This window comes from Ceratosolen solmsi, unplaced genomic scaffold, assembly GCF_000503995.2.
Source record: "Ceratosolen solmsi marchali unplaced genomic scaffold, CerSol_1.0 scaffold25, whole genome shotgun sequence".
NCBI classification, from domain to species: Eukaryota; Metazoa; Arthropoda; class Insecta; order Hymenoptera; family Agaonidae; genus Ceratosolen; species Ceratosolen solmsi.
Genome location: NW_011948444.1, coordinates 159,706 through 185,756, shown reverse-complemented (window position 1 = coordinate 185,756; position 26,051 = coordinate 159,706). Strand labels below are relative to the sequence as shown.

The 26,051-nt window shown below is 30.9% G+C and overlaps 2 protein-coding genes across 2 annotated transcripts in view; both read right to left on the bottom strand.

Moving 5' to 3' along the window:
- LOC105365993 (sodium channel protein 60E-like) overlaps positions 1 to 16,747 on the bottom strand; it is a 131,877-nt gene extending 115,130 nt beyond the window's left edge. The window contains exon 1 of the mRNA XM_011504293.1: positions 16,507 to 16,747. The gene's annotated coding sequence lies outside the window, so the exon portion shown is untranslated. The remainder of the gene's footprint in view (positions 1 to 16,506) is intronic.
- Positions 16,444 to 17,613, bottom strand: LOC105366066 (formin-like protein 3). The gene has a single exon (XM_011504379.1). It carries the CDS (start codon positions 17,611 to 17,613, stop codon positions 16,444 to 16,446), a length of 1,170 nt encoding a protein of 389 aa, XP_011502681.1.
- Positions 17,614 to 26,051: the final 8,438 nt, after the last annotated feature.

The following is a 26,051-nucleotide window of genomic DNA, read 5'->3' as shown; positions in this document are numbered from 1 at the left end:
GGTTGAAACTTTTACTGAAAAAATGTCATTAATATTTTTTTCTCAGTAAGAAGATATGTGGGCTATTTTTTTAATAAATCGAGAAAGATTTACCAAATTGATTTAAATTGAGAATTTTCATTTTACGACGAATCTCGTTAATAATTTATTTTACTATAATAAATCAAAGGTTAATGTAAATAAATGAATATCAGAAGAAAATATTTGTTGAAAACAAAATATAACAATATTATAAATGATAAAGTAGAATGAACTTAATGATGTATAATGTTTATTTAGATATTTATAGTTAATATTCGAGTAAAACATCAAGATCATTAAATAATTACATTTTAAACTTGGATTTTCATTGAAAATTATAATGATAAATTTTTTATCGTTATATTTGTACTATTTTACAATCACATTGAAATAATATTTATAGAAGGAATTATATATATACAATATACTTTATTTAATCAAGGATAATATTAATATTAAATTCGTATATATGTTATCCAATGATATTTTAGCAGTTGTATAGAAAAATTGATTCGAAAAATATTTCGATTATCTACTGATGATTTTAACTAAAGAGTGAGTGTGCTGTATCCCGGCGATATATAAAATTTTGAATCGAACAGTGTATGCATAATTTACATGCAAATAACGTAAAATGTAATATTTAATTTCTCTTTAACATGTACAAAGACGACTGTAATTAACGTTTAGTATAAGAATTTGTTTTATACCCAATTGAAATTTCAATGTTCCTTTTACCAATTGATTTGTAAGTTTTGCATGCGAAGTCGAACAATTAAAAACTTGACATATACGCATGCACACATGCCGCTTTATATGAAATTCAATGGTTAACTTTATTAAATCAGTAAACTTGGTAAAGTCATCAAACATGACCCGCTTACAGTTAAGTCGTAAATTGAACGATTAGTAGTCTTCTTTCTCATCTACCATTCTCATTCTATCCTCTATTTTCTCTTCGTACTTTCAATTGCTTCAGCTTCGTCTTTATCACCCTTTGGTCATTCTTCTTCGCTTGCCACGGGAAATTCGTACGAATGCCCAATGGTCTCGCTTAATTTTCGTAATCGAGAATTCCTTAAATGTATTTTTAACAGACAGATTTTATTAATTCGTATCTTTTATAGGTTTGGAGAGCCTTTTGGAGAGAAATTTAACCATCAATCTCTCTTAGTGTTGAAAAATTTTATTCCAATATCATCTCTCATCATAAATATGCAATAAAGGGATTAGGTTTAATAGTAGTTAGAAATGTATATAATCTAATGGGATAGCGAGGGATATATCTGTGAATATTTGAAGCAAGCATTATTAATAACCAAATGCTAATTTTGAATAATTAAAATTAATGATGAAGAAGACACGATAATTTATATTCTTTATAATAGCAAGCCTAAAGCCACCTAAATCTAATGTTGAATTAATACGACTGAAAATCTATTATGCAAGTTAAAAATTGCACAAATTCCAGGTCAAAAGATTACATAGCCCCTACATAATATAACAATAGCTTAAGCGCCAATTAAAATTAATGAAATATTATTAGCTTTAAAGGAATATGTTTACGCAGGAGTATAAAAATAAATGCGTTTAACCGAATGTACGCGTAGTAGTGTGCGCGTTCGCATATCAATCGTACGAATCACTATGCGTTCGCTCGTAAAACGCCGTATATGTACATATAAATACTTTCTTATGCGCATGCGTGAACTCATTCGCGCTCATAAATGCACAGTCTTGGTTATAAAAAGTCAGGCGATATTTTTCTATGCCTGCAGTGCGGTGACACGCATCCTTTTCCATTTTCGAAGCGCACTCTGACGCTCTGCGGTCATCAACGCCTCGCTCTTTAGGTCCTCTTTCTATTATATTTATTAATACGGGACCGTAATGCGGCGAGGTGTGCGACGATAGTGGATAATTAAAAAGTAAACATATGGATCATAATATGGTGCATTATTATAGCCAGGGGATAGTCATAATATTGCTACGGTATTTTTTTTTTCTTACACTAAAGCAGATTCATCTTTATTCGGTTATTTAATCGATGACGTGTTTTATTCACGAATACGCTCTGCATGCGATGCGAGATATGTTCTTTTGGTTTCTCTTTCTTTTTTATTTTTTGTATTTTTTTCTCTTCTTCTTAACGTTGCTTTTTATTTAATTTCTCATGCACCTGTTGTGAAATTAGTTTATTCAAACTCCTGCCTCGCGAAGTTCTTGATTACTACTCTATACAAACAATCTTCATATCCATATGAAAAATAGCTGTGAATGCAATTTTATGCAGTATATAAATAATATAAAATTAAAACCGAAATTTAATGTTACAAATTCACGTTGCAATAAATGTATTGCATATTGCAACGTGACATTTCATTTGCGTGTTCAATTGATTTTATAGTACGAGTCAAGTCGGCGTCTTATAAATCGTCATTTTTCTCTAATGTATTTGCTTACGGCATCATCGTCGTATTGCTTATTATTAAATTGCTATTGAATTGTACAATTTGTAATTAATTACATATTGTATAGGTGTAAGAGGAGTTGAGAAAATAGCGATATAATTTTTTAATTGGATTTTCATTGAAGTTTTATGAAGCATTTGGTATTAAGTACGAAAGTATTATTTTTAATAGACATATTTGCAGATGATACTGTTTTATTGTTATTATTATTATTATTATATATATATATATATATATATATATATATATATATATGCATATCTTTATGAATCGAAAAAGTCAAATTTTTTATAGACAAAACAAATTATGTTCTTCTATATTATAACATACGACTACTATCGTGTCTATATTTATTTAATATATAATATTAAAAAGAATTCGAATATTTAACATTGATTATTGATTTGAATAAAAACTAATTACATTTAAATTATAAACCCACGCATATCGAATTACATTAGATAAATTTAATCCATCGTTTTATCCATATTGTATATTATTAAGTTTAAAGACAACTTTTTTTAATGCTTTGGAAGAAATGCATCGTTATAAATAGTTTGCGGTATAAGACTATTCCAGCCATTCATTCCTTGCACTCGACTATTTTTCTTCTGTAAGGAGGTGATCGATGACTCATTTTACAAAAGCATGCGACACAACGAAATTATAAGTTACAAAAAAGTATTGACCAACTCTCGTAATAGACTCTTACAATACGAAACATATTTTCCAAATATATATATATATATATATATATACATGTATTAGTTGTCCGATACTAACTCGTTAACGTAAATATTTATATTTTTGCTCTGCTCACGTAATGTAATTGATACGTAAATCCAGCTAAAAGGACAATTAATTGTCATTCTGATAAAGCAACTCGTCAGAACATGTTGTTCAATTGACCTTGATAAGAATCAAACAAATATATCGCTCGTAAGTCGTGCTCAAGCGTACCTAATGTCGCGCAATCCATTAAATAGAAGGCGACAGCACGACGCTGACAAAGTATCGTCGACTCGTATCCCCACGCTTGTGAAAATCTACGGATTAACTGTGGCATTGTTAAAAAAATAAGCCTCTCGCTCTATCTTCGTGTTCTATGTTTTTGTTGTTTTTGTGTTTTTGTGTTCTTTCATGTTTTTCTACTTCTCGTTATGTGTCTGTGCATGAATAAGAGTAATAAACACGAGACGATAAGATGAACGAAAAAGATCAGTTTCTAATTTCAATATATTAAGTACGTTAAACCAGCTGCTTTTATAAATTATTTTACTTTATTTGGTTCGAACGTATCATATTCTTTCATCCTTATTTGCATCCACAATTATATTACGTTCTTTTTAAGAAATTTTATGGATAAATTGCCGTAGAACACTATGAATTTAAGAGACTATATTATTTATATTGTATGAATATTTTTGATAATATTGTAAAATACATGATTTCTTAGCTATTTGATTCAAATTCTCGTAATACGTATCGTATTGCTTTTACTTTGACAATTGTAAAGCCGAATGGTAATATCACTAAATATGTAATATGTAATAGATTTATGTCTCAAAATTCTTTCTAAATAGTATGAACATTGTAAGACAAAGAGAAGAAAATTATAATTAAAAAACGATCTTAACCTTTTACTTTTACTATTAATTGCATAGAGATACGTGAATAATACATACAACAGATTTAATACGATGGTGACATAACTGTATTACTAAAATAATATATTTTTTTTAATAATAATGCAAAAATAAGTACCGTGCCAGTTTTAATACTTCTTTTGGCTTGAAAACATTATTATTGCTGATATGTTGATTCTTTGAAAATATTAACGAGTAACTTTTTAATTATTAAAATGTCATGAATGAAAAAGAAAGCAACAATAAACTTATTATATAATAGCAAGCAGCAATAAATACTTACAAAATAAGGAAATTCTCTCATTATCGTGTTAGATGATAATTTTCGGAGTTTTCGAATACATTGAAAGACAAATTATATTTTTGTACAGATTATACAAATATATAAAATTCTATATTCAATCGAAATTTTTCAATCATATGATCGGCCAAACACCACCAAGTTTCAACAACAATTAGTCATGTCATATACAAATCTAGATTTGCGTCACTAGGATAACCTACTTGAAAACTATGTTAGTCTGATAAACAATAACATTGAAATTATCTGAAAAGTATATGCAAGAGTGACGGAATAAGAGAGGCTTCTTATGAAAAGAAAGAAAAAAGAAAACGCGTCCAAAGTACTTTTTGTTGTATAAAATCGATTCCATAAGGTACTACGAGGCCAGATGATAACTTTATCATAATGAAGCAAAGGCATAGTAGCATCAGCTGGTTTTAAAAACAAAAATTCTTTAATCAGAAGTTTAAGGAAAAACCATGAAAAGTATTCAAACACGCTTTCTTATAATATATCTCTCAAAAGAGAATGCCCGTACTTATTTCATTCAAATGAATATTCAATCACATAATTAAAAGTAATTATACGCGATTAAATGTATAAAAAGCCTCTGTTTGCATTTCTCTAACAATACATACTTAATTTTATTAAACTTACCATCCACTATTTTTTTCACTGCATAGTTTTTTTTACAAACAGTTCTTCGCATGTTACGTAGATATATGGTTATACTTTTAAGAGGCACTAATTTATTTCTATAAATCAATTGTCTCGATTTCAAAATTTTCCCTTCGAATAGTTATTGTCTTATTCGTAATATTCATTAGTAATACTAAGAATTTCGATTTATACCTTCGATTTAATTCTACGCTTTTCCACATTCGAAGCTTATGCCACAATAGTTAAGTATATTATCATATAAATTTACTATTTTAAAAATTTATTTTATTATTACACGAGAAAATTATTAACGGAAATATAACGAGGAATTAGAAATGTTATTCGCACATAATTTTTCTTTAAAAAAAATTAAAGAAGTATAAATACGTTGAACTGAGAAAAGTGAGATCGAATATAAAGAAAAAAAGTGAGATGCAAAAGGGAGTAAGTTTATGCAGCTTTTTCTATCGTGTCTATTTTCTCATGCGGTTTCGTATTCACTACTTCTTGGACAATGAACCATCGAGCGAAGTAACGCGACTATTATTCTCCTTCTGTTAAATTGACTTATTGTTTTAGCCGTGCGGGTAAAATTTTATATCATTGCAACTCATACATACATGTACATGAATGTCTGACATTTTAAAAATATATTACAAAATGCACTGATTATTTTTCATATTTTTTTTTCTTTTCCTTCTTTATGCTTATAATTTTTATCTCTCTGCATTTCTAATAATGGGATCGCTTTATAGTCTTTATTATAAATATTAAAGCCCTTTTCTGCCTAATTTAGTCACATTGGTGATAATTATTATTAATTCAATGCACATATTTATCTTCTCACTGTACAGAATAAAATGAAATTGATTTGCTTTCTTAACTTAGACAAAATTTTATTATTAGCACTGTGATTCGGTCTCGAATGAAAACTGAGAAACAAAAGTTTGTAAAATGTAATTATTTAAAAAAGTTGTGGTTGTTTTCGTGTTGTTACCGTGTTTTATGGTAACTAAGAGAATGTAATTTAATGGTATTATAAATTGTGAAAGGAGTATTTTTATCTTAATAAAACGTATTTTATAATTGAATCAGTATGTCAAATTCATAATTTATACTATCATATATTACAAGTTCTACTCTGTAAATGTAATTAAATTATATTTATAGATGGATGTATATTACACTATCCACGATAAGAAAATTGTTTTTTTTTTATTTTTATTTTATTTGTAAGGGTCTTATATATATATATATATATATATATATATATATATATATACAATTTAAATGAGAATGTAGAAAATAATATTCTTAACCGAGCATAATATATGTATTATAATTTATCGACACAATGTGTATATATAAAAATTAAAATTTCTCATTGGATTAAATTGTATTTGTTACTCGTCGAACTGGAAGTAAGCTATTTGTACTAAGTAAGTAGAAATATTTATTTGTGTGCGGAGCAAAATGGCAAGAGTGTAAAGATCGATATGCAATACCCGATTACTTCTAAGTATAAGAGATGAAAGGATCGAGTGCGAGTGTAGATAATAAAACGATAATTTTTCACAAATTTATGGTATAGCATAATACTATTTTAAATGCCAGTAGCGTTAAAATTAATGACAATAAATAATATTTGATACAAAGTATTACTTGTAAGGTAGAAGGTTTTACTTATTAATCTAGTCACAAGCTATTAAATGTACTTAAGCTACAGTCGCGTGGGAAGAGAGTGAGGGAAAAGGCTGACGAATCGCCGACAGCTTATTGACAAGAGAAAAACGTGTAGTTTTGAAGGACGGCAGTTGCCAGAGCTCGTAAGACAACGGCCATTGCCAGCTAGATCAGCCGTCGAGCAAACGAACTTTTGTCATGCGAAAATAATTAATAGCCACGGGGCGAAAGCTCCGCAACACCTGTAAGAAAAAGGGTGTGCGAGCGGATAGGAGCTTCGTCGAGGAGGCGGTAAACCTAGCTGAGAGGCAACGGAGAAATCGCAACGCAATGTTTCAAGAGATCCAGAGGCGTGGGAGTTGCGAAAACTTTTGCAGTTATACTCGTAAATATCGCAGAAGTCTCTCTGGCTGGGCTGCATTTGCGCTTGAGCACATTCGCATCGATCGTTTAGTATGACTACACTGTAAAGTGCATCCGATTCGCCGAGAAAGGAGACTTCTTCGTCTTATTCACTTGAAAAGTAGGAATTGAAGGGGAGTGAATTATTAGAAGTTTCCATCATTTACATAATGTCATACAATGTATCCGAAAAATGTTATTTTATAATTTAGAAATGGGTATGGTTGGTGAGTAATTTTGTCGAGTTAGTCGACATAATCGATGACTAATTCGTTTGCCATTCTTTACTAAATTGTTATCAAAATGTAGTAACATTAAATATTAAAAGTTTATATACTTATTTTTTCAAGTCTATTCAAATTACTTTGGCTTCTATCATTGCTCAGAATTTCATAACAAGGGGCATTCATTATAAAAATCTTATACATTTGTAAACAGATGTGAGAGTTTAAATAATTATTTATTTCATAATAAAACATTTTCTTTTGCATCTTTTTTTCATTATTATTATTATTATTATTATTATTATTATTATTATTATTATTATTATTATTATTAAAGCACACGTATCGTTATAATAGTCATCTATGTAAATAATACAGATTAGAATGGTCTATGTTTTATAAATTAGTATTATAAATTGTAGATTACATGATTTATGCAGTGTGTGTTAAAGTTTCTTTGTGCTTTGTTGTTTAGCAGTTTTTAAAACAGATTTATCTTTTTCAACATTTAGGAGATATATGCATATGCTATACGAGAACTACCAATTACTTCATACATTCATTACTTTAACTTTAGAAATTTATTTTTATTACCTTAAATAATACGTTGATTTTATTTCATCCAATATTCATCCACAAATTTCATAATTAACGAAAGTCAATGTTCCAATATTCATCCTTTCATTTTGTAATAATATTTTAAGCTCATATTCAAATTTTTTTTTAAATTAATTTTTATATGAAATGCTTACAATTCAAATTATACATATTATATACATATACATATAATAGAATGCTTTCTATTTTTCATTTCCGAATAACTTCTAATATCTTATCGAGAAAGCTTCGCGATTAAAAGATTAGAAAATTCTATTATTATTTAAAATTAATTTCAATAACTAAACTTGAATAATTAAATAAACTTAATTACTTAGAGATAATCATATCTCTCAAAAGAAGATATTGCCTTTAATTTTCACCATTGCAGTTTTTATATCATTACGTTTGAATTTAATATATAAAATTGACTCACACTATTTCTATTTTTCTTATTTAATTATAGAACTTTTAAAATACAACAAAACTCTTAAACTTCACGGCATTATTTGACATATTAACGGGGATAATGCAGCAATGTCTTGTTATATTAAAGAAAATACATTATCGGCAGTTCATTTATGCATTAAATATGGCCAAGACCGGTGGATTTTTGGAAAGACTTCATTTCACTTTATCATTTGACGCTGTGTGGTCAGCGGCAACACCGGTCTCTTTCTCTCTCTTTCTCTCTCTCTCTCTCTCTCTCTCTCTCTCTCTCTCTCTCTCTCTCACCAGAATGACTTTGTTTAATTGCATCAATTTGCATCAACGAGAGATAGTGGCCCGATACACGTGTGAAAAGTCGTCTAATGAAATCAGAGTGAATGTAGGATATGTGCATGTAAGTCACACGAATTTCGCAATTATCCAGAGTGGTTGGCGTACCAATTTGCCTGAGGTGGTACAATTCATTCCATTGCGTTATCGGGATGCATAGAATTCAAATGAAACGGTGACTTTAGGATTCTGGGAACGACGGAGCCACTGTAGAGTTGTTTTCAGTCAGTTGAACTAATTTAATTTTCTAACGACCAACAATTTATTGATTATTACTACATATTATCATAATATAAAAAGTGTAATAAGTTTTTTTTTCTTCGTGAAATTTTTTATGAGTTACGATTTTTGCATTAACATCAAATTACATTCCTATATAAGAGTTTTTGGAAATAATTTTTTTTTTATTCGGCTTATTTTTACAAGTCTTTATAACTTAACCTGGATAAAATTAACTGATATCTCAAGTTATTTTAACCGTGGTATAGTATAATATCGAATTTATGTGAGCAATAAATTTTATATGAGATATAATTGATTAATATTAACATAACGTTAAGGTTTAGAAATAGTTGTTATAAAAGAATTTCGAGTTTTATATGAGATACCAACAATAGGAAATCAAATGTTTTAAAACTTGGCTGCTTGGTCCTTAACATTTGTCATCAGTTTTGCTTAGGTATATGTAAATTCTATATATATTTTATTATTTATATTATTATTATGAATATTATTCTTTTCATTAGTTATAAATTCACAAATTATTATATTTAATATTCTTTAATATCAATAAAAGATTTGCCCAGCGTTAATAAATTAAAGATAAATTAAAGATAATTTTCATTATTTATGTAATTGATATTACTTTTTACATTAAATATGTTATACGCAATTAATAGAAAATCCGTACAATTTGCTAATTTTATTTTTATTTATTAATCAAATTGACTTAAGCTAAATTTGCCGTAGTATATCGTGAATAAAAGTTTAATATTTAAAATTTTCAAAAATTTACGAGTACTTGAATTATGTTTAAAAATTAGTTAAAAAAATAGTTATTATTTTATATTTTACACTATTTTATAACGATACGTTTAATATGAATTTTGAATGATATAATAAAAACATTAATTAAATAATGAATTTAATAATAAACAATGATGGATTTCAACATGAATATATTAAAGATATGAGATGTAATTAATAATTACTAGTTTCGAATGTATTTGCCAAATTATTAAAAAAAAGTACATATATATATATATATCATAGGTGTAATATATACATTTGTAATATATATATTAAAAAATGTATTTTTATATAACAATAGATATTATATTACATCATTAATATTCAAAGGTATTTAATGTCAACGGGGTTGATCCTTCAAATGATCATTATAAGTAAATAAAATGATAATACTAAAATTGTAATCAATTTAGAAAGGATGAAATATTTTTTACTTTATTTACTTAATAAATAAAAATGCGTTAAATATGTTTATGCAAATAAAAAATATTTTAGTTATATAAAAGTCTGTAGTCGCAGTTGAATTATTGTATATACTTTTTATTTTCATAAATACACACAATTTTAATATTCGTACATATATTAATATATTTTCTATCTAATAAATACAAGTAATTAATACGAGAATTTTTTTATTTTTAATACTTTTAATTTATGTATTAATTATCAAATTTTTTTTAATGTAAAATTGATGCTAGGCTTACTCATTGAAATCATAAACTCTGATCTGCTTTATAAAAATGATTTAATAAATAGGTTTTCTTATACGATAGGCCTTTTATTTTTTAAATAAAAAAATCTTTTTCTATAGAAGAACATTAGTTATGACTCTATATTTATTACCTTAACGTTTAATGAAGAAATATTTGTGTAAAATCGATCTTTTATATGAAGAATACCATTAAAATTTAAAATACTGCAAACGTATCAGAATGATAAAAATTCTATTCTATTCAATTATTAAGAATTACTATTCAATTATTATTAAAGACTTGAACTTTCTGCACAATTTGTTCTCCATCTCTTCATCATTTAGTGGTTTCATTCCTTTTCCTTTTGCAATATGTTACAGCGGGTTTTCCAAGATGAATTTTTTTTAGGTTTTTATTTCTACTCTGTTCACTTTCATTTTTTGTTTAAAAGGTAACTTGGCAAATGCGAATCGTGATTTGATTCGTTGTATAAGTTACGGCTTTATCATTCTAATTTTTTTTGTCGGCTCACCCTTTTCTACTTACATAAAGTTCTATATAATCTTGAACTTTTAAAAAATATTATTTTATAAGTCGAAATAATGAGTTTAGAAACAATGATAACTTCATTTACCGTTCTTCTCTATTCAATTTGGCCTGACATTTTTTTACGACGAAATTCTCGACTTGCCATTTATATATATATTAATGTATTGATATATTAAGTATATATATTATATATATACATGCACACACACACACACACACACACACACAAAAGCAGACATAATTGTTTATACATAATAAAAATAAGTTAAAATAAGTTAAATTTTTATTGGTCTATAACACTATAATTAATTCGATCATTTTTAATTATATTCATAAAATAATAATTATATAATAATAGTATTTTAAAGTATTCTTTAACTAGATGTGTTTTCGCAACAGTTAATTATAAAATCAATTATATGAAAATTAAAAACATTTATTTTGTACAGATAAGTTTATTTTCTAAAAGTACATATTATTATAATAACAGAATTATCATGGGACTCATTTGTCATTTCATTAAATTATTGAGAATATACGTGAATATGTGTGTATATGTGTTTGTATGCATGTGTTCCTTTCTGCGTGCGCGTGTATTGGTATGTCCGTATGTCTTTCTATGCGGATGCGACTGTGCGTATGAATGTGCGTGCGTGCGCGCGTGTGTGTGTGCATGTGTGTGAATGTGTATTTGTATGCCTGTGTGTCTTTCTCTCTGTGAATGTTTTGTGTGTGTGAATGAGTGAGTGAATATGTATGCCTGTGTATTTCTGTATTTCTGTGTATGCGTGCGTGACCGGTATGTTCGTGCATGCGTGCGTGCGTGAAAATGTATAGAAATCTGTGTATGCATTAATGCGTTACATTTGGAAAAGCATCTCTATGAAATATATTTATATATATATATATATATATATATATATATATTATATAAATATATAATAAATATATACTATTTATCCTAACAATTTCTTTTATTTGCTTAAAATATTGTTTTTTAATAAATATTTTTCAAATACTAAACAAATAAAATGATAAATATTGTCTTAGAAAAATGTAAGAATAAGTGTTTTATGAAAATAGCGGTAATAGAAAATTTCTATAAAAACATATTTCAGCTATATTAACAATTTTACGAGAATGAAGATTTCCCATAGACATCCCATGAAAATCAGTAACAAAAAAATGAATAACTTCAATTGCGAAACTCCACTATATACAATTGCATATTACATTTAATGTAATCAACTAGATTTAATTACATTTCGGAACTATGTACTATTTTTTTTTTTAAATGTAACATATTTATTCCATGAAGAAATCTACTTTTCAATTTTTTCTTATATACTTTTAAAGCTTTCTTATTAAAATCAGATGCTGTAGTTTTTTACCTATATTTTACCTATTTTTTCAAATGAAAGTTAAATGAAACTTTTTTTCCTTATCAAATAATAACGATGGACTTTTGATTGTTATTTCGCTATTTAATATTAATATAATGATCGGTAAACTTAATATTTTATCTAAATTTTGTAAAATCTTACACAAGCCATTAAAGAATATTTATTTATTATTGATGTTTCTATCGATAAATGTTTATGTCATTGATTTATCATTTCAGACATACTTTTATGTATCAAGACAATCTTATTATATTATATGATTACTTGTTTTTTAAATAAAAAATATATCTGTGCTTTGTTTTATATTCATATGTCGTATAAAAACTTTATATCTATTTTTTATTATATTATAATAATAAAATTTATATATTATAATAATATAATAATATAATAATATATTATATAATATAATATAACTTTATATCTACTTAATAAATATATATATATATATATATTATATTATAATGGTAGAAATTTCTGTAGAAAAACCTCAAAATTGTATGCCTTTTTATATATCAGATTCTACTAGTACATTATTTGCTAAAACGCTTCTTACACATTTTTCTTGAAGAAATCTGGATCTACTCTAACATCACTTTCCCATTACTTCAAGCTGGATTTTCTTTGTCTCGCGGCAACAAGATACTTGAGTCACTAGAAGTTGTTCTATTTATTTAATTTATTTAAATGTTATCGCACTCTTATATTTGTACGTATTTTTTTAAAAATTACCTTTTACCACACATTGTATATCAAATTTTTAAATGTTAGTGCATTTAAAGAAATATTTATTGCGGATAATGTTAATCATAATTTTACGAATAATAGGAGCCTCAAGAAAATTTATGTTATAATACTTAAAAGTTTTATTGGAAGTATTATAGTAAAGACATAATTTGAAATATCGTAAAGAAGCTATTTACGAGTCACGAATATTCCAAGATAATAAAACAGCTAGTGTTTGATAAGTACGCAGATAGTATAAAAGATACTTTAAAATAAAACTGATTCCAATGTAATCAAGCATTTGAAATTCACTCTAATGCAAAAAAACTCGTATTGTATTTCGAAAATGTTTATTAATAAGTCGTACAATTAATGAGTATTACTTTTGGTTTCTTTTTTTTTATTTTTTAACAATAATATATAACGTAATCTTACATATCCTTTTTACCATATACAGTTTATTTCAATTCGTGTAGTCTTCGATGGATAATAAAATATGAATGAAAAAAGCTAACATCTGTTCAAGGTAGTAAATAAAAATTACTCCAACAACAAAAATTCGTATCAATTCGATACAAAGTAAATTAATTTAAAAATTTTGCACTTAATAAAGCATATACACATTGATAAATTATTTATCTAATAAGTACTATATAAAATTAAAATTTCTATGGAATGTTGAAGAATTTAAGCAATGTAATTGTAAAAATCGTCATGTCGATAAATTAATTTTTATCAGCAATATTAAAATAAAATTAATTTTGGTTAAATACTTTATATTACTTTATTTTCTTTTTACTTTATCTGCTATTATAATTAGAATCGGAATTTTCCAAATAATATATTTTAAACGATTAATAAATAAATATTAGCGCAAATAAAATAAATATAAAAATATAAAAAAACGATTTTATGACTATATTACTATTAATATTCAATTTAAATATTAATTAAGTACTTGTTTAATTCAATAGACTGGCTGTTGCATTATATATATATTATGAAATATCAATATATTTAAGACTGTTTTATTAACCTACGTAACCTCAAAACATTTTCTTTGACTTTCAATACATGTGTATATATATATGCACACATATAATATATATAAACATATATATAATATATATACACATATAATATACATTATATATATATATATATATATATATATATAATGTATATTATATGTGTATATATATTATATATATGTTTATATATATTATATGTGTGCATATATATATACACATGTATTGAAAGTCAAAGAAAATGTTTTGAGGTTACGTAGGTTAATAAAAACAGTCTTAAATATCTTGATATTTCAATTTTATATAGGAAATTTTCATGAATCGTAAATGTTTTTCTACGTTATTATCTTTTGATTCTATATCTTGAATGTTTTAAGAAGTAGTCTATACATCGAATTTATAAATTTACTAAAATATTTTAATGTAAAAAAAATATAGAAGATACTGTTAAAATACTTCAATATTTAGAATTCATCATCGATTAAAATAAAAACTTATTGTTATTATGAATATTTTTTTAATTTGCCAGTGGTTCCGAACTGTACTTTGTACTTTTTCTTCATTAAAATTGTAAAAAAGTATATTAAAACTGAAAAATATTCAAATATAATTGATTATAAGATAGCATAGTTTTGATGTATTCACGAAGTAAAAATATTAGATGTTATCGACTATTTAAATATATTGATCGACATGAAGCAAAACACATTTCAAATTGTATTTCATTTGAGATTTATTACTTTGTAAGTTCTATTCGTCTTATATTTGAAACTAATGGATTGACGATAAATAAATTTACATTATAAATCATCTAATCAAATAATAAATAAAGTGTAAGAGTTAAGCGAATACGAAAACTTGTTTAAGTATTTTCGTAATAGTAATTCGTTTAATTCTGTTGGATTTATTTAAAATCTCTCTAACAAACGTAGAAGTTAGTAGACCTGACAACGTACATATGTCGCCTGATTTTAATTAAAAATATAAATAAATTTTACAATGAATAATGAATTAGTTTTTTCATTTAAAATTAGTTATTAGCACAAAAATCTGCTGTTTAATAATTGAAAACATTAGCTCGTAATGATTACACGAGTATTTATTTGTATAAAGACAGATTGGTGGAATAAAAAGAATTTTGTTTATAAATTTGTAGGATTTCATTTTTTAATAGTTGCTTTTCACATTCATAAATTGGAATTCATAGATTATTTTGATGAATGAGTAACAAATTTGTTGTTGTTATTTCCGTCTATGAATTTAGATAATGTCGAATAATTTTTATTTTCATTAAAATTTTAAGCCGCACACCAATATCCCAGTCGATGTCTTATTACATAATGGCCCGGTTATTAGAAATTATTTTGCATCGTAGTGAAAATTAAGCTTGTAACGCATAATGCCGGTAAGGGCAAGTGAATTGCAAGTTCACAGTTTCTAAGGTACTAGAATTAATACGTACGCGACATTTATTTCCCGTATATTATCGAGATCTGGAAAATACGATGTTTTTCTATACAATGCCGCATCAATGGAACTAATGTTTAATAATAAATTATTATCAACTTGCCTGGAAATTGCTGCGTTCTATGAATCGATCGGAGATGCATTTTTATTAGAAGAGGAGGGTATATTACGTTCACAAAAATGCATAAAACTTGCCTAACGGAATCATAAACCTGCATTAGATGAGAAGTTATCGATGTATTCCATCTTTTATATAAATTATTTATCAATCATTGCTAAATTACGGTACATGAAATAAAGATTTGACCGCGAGGATTCGATTTATTATTTTAAATTGTATTAAATAATTACCTATTCGCTATCCGAGAACCAATACACTTTTTTTTACTAATTGATATTTGTCAAAATTTCTATTTTATTTCTTAGCGATGGAATATCGTAATTGACAATAGTCTTCATATAATAAAGAACGTATCGCGACCTACAGCATTGAATATATTATTACACAAAACATCTATAATCAATGATCTGCAATATTTAAAAGTGATATGGTACCTTCGTAAATGAACATCGCCACCTTGAGACTCAAATTCATATTTATCGCGAAATCTACAAAGGGACGGACAGGGATGGCTAAATTTCACTCGCTTTCACACGTTTAATTGTCATAATGAGTTGGAGCGGGGATGACTATTTGTCTCACTTAGCCATCATAACGAGCAAAGGTGATACTCGTATTGCACAAATACATCGCAATCGTCGATGTCGTCGGTGTAAGGAAATTAATTCAGTCGGACCAAGAGAAGAATGCGGAAGTGAGGCATGTAATAATAATGAACACTGACCTCGTCGTAAATGAAATTGTCTATTTCTTCGAGGGGCCGGCCGTAAAGATTCGAGGGAAAAGGCTCGAACTTGTTGGGCAGCACACCGCCATCTTCGACGGAGGTCTTCCTCTTAGGCTGGAAGCCATAGTCCCGTACGAGTTGCACGTGTCTGCTCTCGAGTCTATCGAGGCTCGCCTTGGTGAAGGGCTTGACCTGCTGCTTGTTTCCCTTGGCGCTCGAGAACTTGGATTCTAGAGTCGGCGTCTCTCCAGCAGGCAGTCTTTGGTCCAGGTCTCGCAATTTCTCGAGCTCGTTCAGCTTCTCGTCATCGGCGACCTCGTCGGCCTCGCCCTTGGCCTCGGTATTGGCAGGCGTCTCCCGATGCTGCGATCCGTCGATTTGTGCCTCGAGGCTGTCGGCGGTGTCGCCGGTGCCCGAGTCAGCGGAGAGGGCGACTGTGCCTGCCAGGGGTGGCCTAAGTCTCGTCCCTTGGACGGCTGCTTCCTCGGCGGCGGTCTCATCCTCGTCGCGAGGATGTCTCGAAGAGCCGGCGCTAGGATTGCACCTGGCGAAGAGGATGGGCGTGAGCTCGGTCTTCTCCGCCGTCTCCTCCTCCTCATTTTGGTTAGGCTCCTCCGGACTCGGAGCCTCGGATGCGGCAGTTTGGCCATCCTGGACCTGGGCACACGAGCGTTCGGGGGGCAGTGGCGGTGGCGTCGGCTGCCGTGGGGGTGGCGGCGGTTGCGGCGGCAACTGCGCCTGTGACTGCGACTGCGGCTGCGGCTGCGGCTGCGGATGCGGCTGCGACTGCGGTTGTGGCTGAGACGTCGAGGGCTGGACCGTCGGAGGCAGGGGCGGAAGAGGCCGAGCACAGCCGCGTTGACGGGGCTGCCTCACCTGGGGCGTACGTGGTGGGACGGGCGGTGGTACGAGTGACGGAGCCCGAGCGAGATTCTGCAAACTGCCGGTGAATCGGGCTCGTTGGTCCAGGTTGACGGCCGCGTGCTCCTGGAGGCCGGAAACTCGGGGTCGCCGCCCGAAGCCGTTGTCCTCCGAGCCGCCGCTGCTTCGATTGGGACTTCGGGGATCTCTCTGTCCCTCGGGCCCAGCTCTCCGAGATGTCATTGGTCAGCTGCCCGGGGCTGCTTCGACTGCTGTTGCTGCTCCTGCTGCTTCTGCTGCTCCCGCTCAAGCCGATGTTTCATCGTAGCTAACCCCTTAGCTCGCTTTCTTCCAGCACTTTCACGCGCTAGCATTTCCCGCGCCAGGCAACGACCCCTTCGCCCTCTCCGCCCTTTGATACGAGCAAAGCCTCATCGTTCAAGCCTTGTCGTTCGAGCCTCTTTCTCCCTCTCTTTCTCATTCCTCATCCACCTACCCCAGCCCACCTATCCCTTTCCTTTGATCTTCCGCCTCCCTTTGTTTTTGGATCGGAAGCTGTCAATGCTTTTAGCGTACGGTATTTCCGATAGCTAAGCCACTGACTCCCCTCTCCATAAACATTTTTAACCAATCCTACTATACTATACTATCCAATCTACTAACTACTAAACAATATATTTTATCATATACGCGTAAAGTCCTTTCTTTCTCGCGGACTGCGTTGCCATAGGCAGCAACATAACCAACTAGACGAATAGTCGGATTTTAATTTTTTTATGAATGAATGAATGAATTAATTAATTAATTAATTAATTAATTTATTTATTTATTATTTTTATTTTTATTTTTTATTTTAATTCTTTTTTCTTACATCTATTAAATCAGTCAAAAGTCCAAAATTTTCTACTCTAATCGCTGCCCTTAACGAGACTCGTGTAACGTGCGCATAACGAATGCATCGGGGGTCTGTAGTATTTCTTTTTATTAGCGAAGAAACTTTGAAAACTACAGAGTCACAGTCATCGGATGAGGATGGCCTTGTTATTATTTTCTTATTTAGTTGTTTGTTAAGCTTGTGTCCTTTAGGAGCTTTTACGTTTTGGCTTGGATCCGGCCTCGTAGATCCCTAGATTCGAGTTTTTGCCTGGTGTTCTCGACTCGTGCAAGCGAGCAATGTTCTTTCATGTCCCCTCGCGAACTCCTCTAGTCTTGGTCGCCTCGTCGTAAGTCTCCTCGTTTCTATATCCACTGGCGCTGACACTGCAATGTCTTCGTCCTGACTATTGCCTATGATAATCATCTGGAAGCCCGAGTTCTAGTAGGGAACTAGGAACCCGGAATGCAAGCTAGTGGCCGCCGGACTATAACGCACATATCACAATTGTTGCTCCTTTTCCGCGCTGTGCACCTTATTAATTATAGGGTTATCTTGTCACACCCGCGAGGCACGCACTATCCTCCTACCCCCTTCGCATCTCCGACTCTTCTTTCCTTGCTCGTTCTCTTCTCGTCCCTCTCGACCAGTGTGCGCGTGCTCGTGTGTGTTGTGCGTGCGCCCGTGTGCGCGAGTGTCCGCGTACGTGCGCGTGCCCGTGCCCGTGTAAGTGCCGTCGGTGTGGGGGTTTACCGTAACGCTCGGCTCGTCTCGTGGATTTTCCCTGAAAAATAATCACACGTATATGAGCGGCGAGACGATGCGAAGTAGGGAGCAAGGGAAAAATGAGCGACCGCTCGTACGAAGGAAGAAACGTCGATAGCCGCGAGCGGGCGGTAGATCGAGCCCCGATGGTCTCGCGATCATTCGAGAATCGAAAAATTGTCCGATGAATGTACGTTTGCACCTGTCGTTTGACGAAACTATTTCGATTGATCGTAAATTTACACATACGCGGCTCGATACATATCAATTAGATTTACTTTTTATTATTCGTCCTTTTTTGTTCTTTTTTGTTTATTTTTTTTCTCTTATTACAATTTATTAGAGTCGTTGCAAAACTCACACTTACTATAATTTTTTCATTCTTTTTGTATTTTTTTTATTGCCTTTTTGTTTTGCTTTGTTTTTCTTTTTTGAAAATTAAATGTTTTCCTAGGCTGTGTTAGGCGGACCGTTACTCCTTCGACAACCATGTACAGGCATGCAATTCTATTAAACGCGCGTCACATTAACAATTCAAAGTAAAGTTCAGTGTGCTTGAACCAACAGTTGAATTAGTGAGTGAGAAATGCGAGCGGAAAGCAGCGATGCGACAACGCGTACTTAGAAATAGCATACGAGGGTAAAATTTGATAAGAATTCGTAAGCCGAGGTGAAAGCAATGAAGAAGAAAGCACAAGCGCTGGCTGAGGCATCGAGCTTACGACCTGCAAATCGATCGACGAGCCGTTGGTCGCTTTCGCAGGAGGTTTTCACGCTCTAACTAGCGAGCCTGACTCGGAGTGAACACGCGAGAGACAGAGGAGCGAAAAGTGACATGACCAAATAGTGCTTTCGCACCCGAGGAGATTGCACTCCGAACCGAGAATAAAAGATAGAACGAGATTGTAGGGGAGACGGGATTGGCGTGTGGTGACGATGGTGGTTTCGGGGCGGAGGAGAGAAGACCGATGGAACGGGGAGGTCAGCGTGTTGCCCGCCCAGCAGCAGGTCAACGTCGACGGTGTAAGTAACCCCGTTGAGAGTTTGAATGTCGCGGCTCGCGGCTCGCGATCTCTCGCCGTGTGAAGAAAGGGGGTCAAAGAGGCGCGACGACGCCTCCTCGGCAGATTGAAGAATCTTCAATTTGCCGAGGGAAGAGGGAGGTTGGCGACAGGGCTCGGGGTAAGAGGAGTAGGCCACCCGGTTCTCGTTCTCTAACGGCGCGCTTACGATAATCACAGGCGTCTCTCACGAAAGCTCTGGCGGCACTGTCCGAGAGAACGGCTCGGCGTCTCGTCGCTGGCGGGTGTGCAGAAGCACGCGAGGGAGACCGAGCTTGCGAGCTTGCGCGCCCGCGCGTATCGAACCACCGCCTGGTTGCCTACCTTCTCTCTCGCTCACGCTCACTCTATCGCGCCCTCGCTCCCCCCGGCCTCCTGCCGCCGAATGAGTCTCCAGCCCGCGCCGCATGAGAGAGACGGCGTCGGGAGGAGAAAAAGTGGCATTACGGGCACCCAGAGTTGCCGAACACGCGAGAACCTTAGGCACCCACCTGCGCAGCCAACGACTGATGCTTCCCTCTTGCTAGCACTCGCGTTTACATTCCGATACGCCGAGACTTTCAATATGCTTCTGAACTCGTTGCATTAAAAATCAAGCTACTATTTTAACGAGGGTGCGTTCACCTTTCTCTCTCTCTCTCTCTCTTTCTCTCTCTCTCTGATCGCCTCTCTATTTCATTGCGAATGAAAAGCCTCTCAGAATTCTATCCAGAGTTAAGTTCGGTTGTGGTTTTGAGGATCACATCATCCACGGGTATTTCTCTCAAGTTCTCGTTTCTTTTATACATTTTTCGAACCCGACATCTTGTTCAACGTTTTATCATGTTTTAATTGCAAAAACTGATGTATACATATTTTCATTTATAGATTTTTTTATACAATTATATAGCAACTTTTTTTCAATGATTGCACTTCAGTTTGTAGAATAATATTCTCTTGTACGTTTATCATGAAATTTTGTCATTTTTACTTTTAGTATTTTAGGAGAAATTTATAAACGCGCATAGACGATTATCAACGCATGCAATCAAAACGCACTATTTTCATTTTGTTTGTAATTAACTAAACATAACAATACTTGCATTGAATTATTGCAAAAGTCAATTATTAAACTGAAAAACAAACCTATTTCATTAACTTATTAATTTAGTTAGTACAGAGGGTACATCCACGAAGAACGAGGAGCATTATTTATTTTTCAAAATTTTATTATTTCTTTTATATTGAGAAGCAAAATTATTTATGCAAGTAATGTCTAAAGTACAATAAGAAAGTTAAACACAATTTGTTGGGATGAAAATTTTAAAAAATTGCACAATACTTACTATACACAAATTCTTAATATTAGAGAATATCATTTAATAAAACAATATTTACTTTAATAGAGAGAAAATTTATTAATTATAGATAATATAATGCAAGTCATATATGATAGTAAATTAACTCGTGAAAATAAACTTGACGAAGAATTTTTTTTAATGTATGTTGTACTTTCAACTTGAAACAGCACAGTAAGTAAGCTTCAGTTGCATACTCTCATCAATACTAAAATATTATTCAGAAAACTGAATTTAACAATAGTTTTATAAAATGTTCTGACATAACAATAAGATTTTCTAAGAACATATTTTCTTTTGTAAAACATATTTTATTTTGTTTCAGTCAATGGCTTATTAAAACTTATACTTACAAAAGCACATATAATTTTAGTATGTTAGAATTTAGTAGATAAATTAATTAATAATATTTAAATAACGTGATCAAAAAATGAAATATTTTCATTTACAATAATGATGAAAATAATTTTCAAATAAATAGATAAGAGAAATGAAAGATTTATGAACTCACATATCACAATCATATATTTGTTATTATATAAATATTGTAATTCGTATCGAAATGCATTATTTATGATTAAATAAAATGTTACATTATTTCCTGAAATATTGAGAATTGATTATTAAAGACTTCTTTTACGTTAAAGTGAAGGAAATTCTTGCAAAGAATAACACAAATTTTAATTCTTATAATTATATTAAAAGATTCAATAAATTGTAAGCAAATTACTTAATTGCGAATAAGAATAATTGAACATTAATATAATTATAAAGGAGGATGAGAAAGCTTTTAATGTCTAACGAATAATTATCTTACAATGAAGTTTATCGAGAATACAATTGTATAAATATCACTGTGCAAATGTATAATTTATTAATATATATTGTTATACTAGCATATGTTGCAATATCATTTATAATTAATGTTGAAAGTAATAAAACTAGTCGGTAGATATGTTGATTGGTTCAAATTTTACAGAGAGAGAGAGAGAGAGAGAGAGAGAGAGAGAGAAAGAGAGAGTGAGAGATAACAAAAATACTCTCTCCCTACAATGTTGCAATTTAAATCTTAAAAGGAATTACTATTGTATTTTATTTAAGATTAGCTCTCTGAATAGAATGCCGTAACCTTTACGATGAGCACAATATTTATAAAAGAGAAATAGTTATAGCATTATATATATATATATATATGATTTTTGAAATAATCGATTACGTTTGGACTACTTTAAGTTTACTTTTCTCTTAGTGTGGAATCGAATATGAGGCAATACTTTTTTTAGATATCCTAGTATTTCAAACAAGTCTCTTTAAATAAAATTCTTTACAGTAAGACAAATATGAAATAATTTAAAATTGACAGTAGGGTAAGAGAACATTCTGCAAATTTTTTCAAATTTTATATAAATTTCCGATCTACACGAGGCTGTACATTAGTGTTTGTAATTAATGATTGCAAAATTTTTCATTTCATCCAGTCTCAGAACATACTACCTTTGGGTTTAAAATAACTTTTTCTCTTTCCAAAGGTCAATACACATCGTTAGATTGGCACTATTCAATTGTCTAATCTTCAAGCAACACGAAACATCGATTGAATTTTAAGCCAGTAAAATCGAAGGTTAACGATTATCAATAGAAAACCGCTTAGCCGAATATTCCGTACATTATTCGGCACAGCGTAGATTGAGCATTATCAATAGGTTAAGCTACTTAATAAATCATGACTACTCGCAAAATGGTAGGAAAGTTGTTAGAAGCGAAATCACGATTTTTGGCCACTCGGCAAGAGCATCGACTCGTACTAAGAACATCGGCAAAAAGGTAGAAGGGATCGAACACATTTTGTGCAATCGACGAAGGATGTGCTTCCGACTGATTCAGCCCAGAAGCTCGGTTTCCTTTTATCGGACCGAACGAATATTCTGCTCCACTATCGCATCTCACTATGCACATGATAGCGGGGATGAGGTAAGGATGAATATAAACTCATGGACGAGATATACGGCAAAGCTTCGCAGGCATAATAGGAATGGATTTGTCAACTGTTGAGTGAGATAGAGGCCTCGAGTGTCCTAGTATCGTCCCTACCGACTTATCCATCAAATAAGAGTACTATTATCCTCGTCCCCTCGACCTGATTCGCCAACACGCCGCCTTTCCAAGTGAGGCCAGGTAAAAAGAATAAAAAAGGGCTAATGTACCGATGCCACTCTGGGTATTCGATACCTGTATCGGTGACGTCTGCTGAGTGGTTAGGCTTAAATTATGCAGAGCTCAATCAAGCGACCTCAGGAAAACTTTCCGGGCAACAGAGCGAGATATCCCATTGTATTTTGGAAATGGCTCAACATACTTGGACTTGATTATGTACTATTGGATGGATAGGTTTTATTGTGTCAATGTTGTTGTTGGTTTTTCCATACATCCACGGCTGTTGTTAATACACATGAGTCAATTAAGGTACGTGTTTTAGAATTTTAATAAAACTGAAGTAAAGAGTGGTTGAAAAAATACAGTATTTCATTTTTCTTTCTTCTTCTGTTTTTTTTTTATTTATAATTAAAAATTTTGTAGTGATATTTATGGCAATCGTGGGAACAAATTTATATTCTTATCATCACAAAGTGCTCTATATAATCGAAATGTGGAATGTAATACTACATTTTTAATCAATATCAACAATATTATGTTGTAAAATAAAATATAATAAAAATTTTAATCGTGTGGTAAAAGCAAAAGAGATATCGCTTGTTCTTTTTTCTCGCAGATAATACTGCCCAAACGCACTGCTTCCGTATACTAATTTCTTTGTCCTCTTGATCAAACATTTTATTATTTCACTGCTAGCGAGGTCTGAGTGTAAAATGATTTATTGATCCTTAACAATATATAAATATATATACATATATATATATATATAATTAAGTGGATTCTAGATAAACATTTTGTACATTTGTGTATATTATTCTCAATTCTTGTTGTTTCCAAAAAGGAAAAAGACAATGGATTTCATATTTGAATGAACAAATTAATAACAATAAATATAATTACAATATTATTATAATATAATAGTATTAGAAGTATGATTACAATAAATAGTGAAAAAACTATAATCCGTGTATATTTAAATTTATTTGCAAATTTTGTTATCCACAAATGCATTTAGTTTAAAAAAAAATTATTTATAACTTAAGAAATTGAAGGATTTATGTAAGAATGCTTATATCATTTATGAAATACATGATTTTTAAACTTATATTTATATATTATGTATAAATATTTATTACAATGAAATTATTAATTTACAAAATACGTTAAAAGAATATACGAAAAGTCTGTAATTTCATATAAATTATCTAACGATCATAAATGGTTCGATTGTCTGTAAATTTCCAAAAACAATAATTATAAGTAATGACGATAATTGTATGAAAGAACATAATTTATTCAAATTTTTTAAAATTCTCTTATATTTGTCATTATTTATGTCGAGGAATTATGAGCTTGCGAGCTTATATATATATACAGTCGAAGTTCATCATCCATTTGTTGGTTGAATCTCATAAGTTTAAAGTACACGAAACAGGTATTTATCTGTTGCTAATTTAATCCTAAGGAGAGATTATGCGAAAATTTCTGAATATGTACCCGTAAAGTTCTTTAACAGAGAAAAGCTACTTGCGCACATATATATTCTAAGAAAAGCAGAGTACAAAGCTTTTAGTAATGTCCATTGACGTTTTGCCTTTATTAACTTGTGGTTTCTGGGCTTCACGCATGTAAGATTCTGAACTATATGGATTCTCAAAGGATGAACGATATATATTAGTATATATTAGCTACTACTAACTACACTCAAGTAGAACATTTATGTTGATAGTATATATCAAACGTGGTTATTATACATTGATGATTTTGTGTTAATTTAAACTCTCTGAATGTAAAAAAAGGAAGAGAAAATAAGACTTCGTATCGTTAAATAAAACAAAAAAACAATTTCATATGCATTAACTGTAAAAATATTAAAGATATTACAGTATTATAGTAATAAATATAATAATAATCAATATTCTATTATTTATTGTATCATTGGAAATGATTTGATGATAAAAATCTAAATGTGTGCTGGTTGAAAGTGAAAGTAAATTTAGATAATCAATTCTTTTTAAATATAAATTTCAGACAAACATCAAAGATATTCAGAAGATAGTAAAGCATTCCTATTATATGAAATGCAATGTTTACCGTGGAAAGTATAATTAGGTTTTCTTTAGCGTGATAAGCGATCTATTCTTAAACATACCACGGAAATTATTAAACAACATTAATATTGATAACATCGTGATAAATTGTTTAGCGAAATAGAATATTGTATATCTTTAAATTTTTATACTTCTATGTCTACGACATAATATACATGAATAGATTTACCGCTGTAGAATGAGCTCACTGAAACTATAGCTGTAAAAATACAAACTCTATTGAAAAAAATTATATATATATATATATATATCTGTGTGTGTGTGTGTCTGTGTGTATGGGTGTGTATGTATGTATGTATGCATGTATGTATGTATGTATGTATGTATTTATGTATGTCTATAATCTGATCTTTTAATCAATCTTCTTTTTAAAGTATTC

Coding starts and splice junctions, on each gene's coding strand:
- LOC105366066 (XM_011504379.1), bottom strand. CDS start 17,613: ATGACATCTCGGAGAGCTGGGCCCGAGGGACAGAGAGATCCCCGAAGT.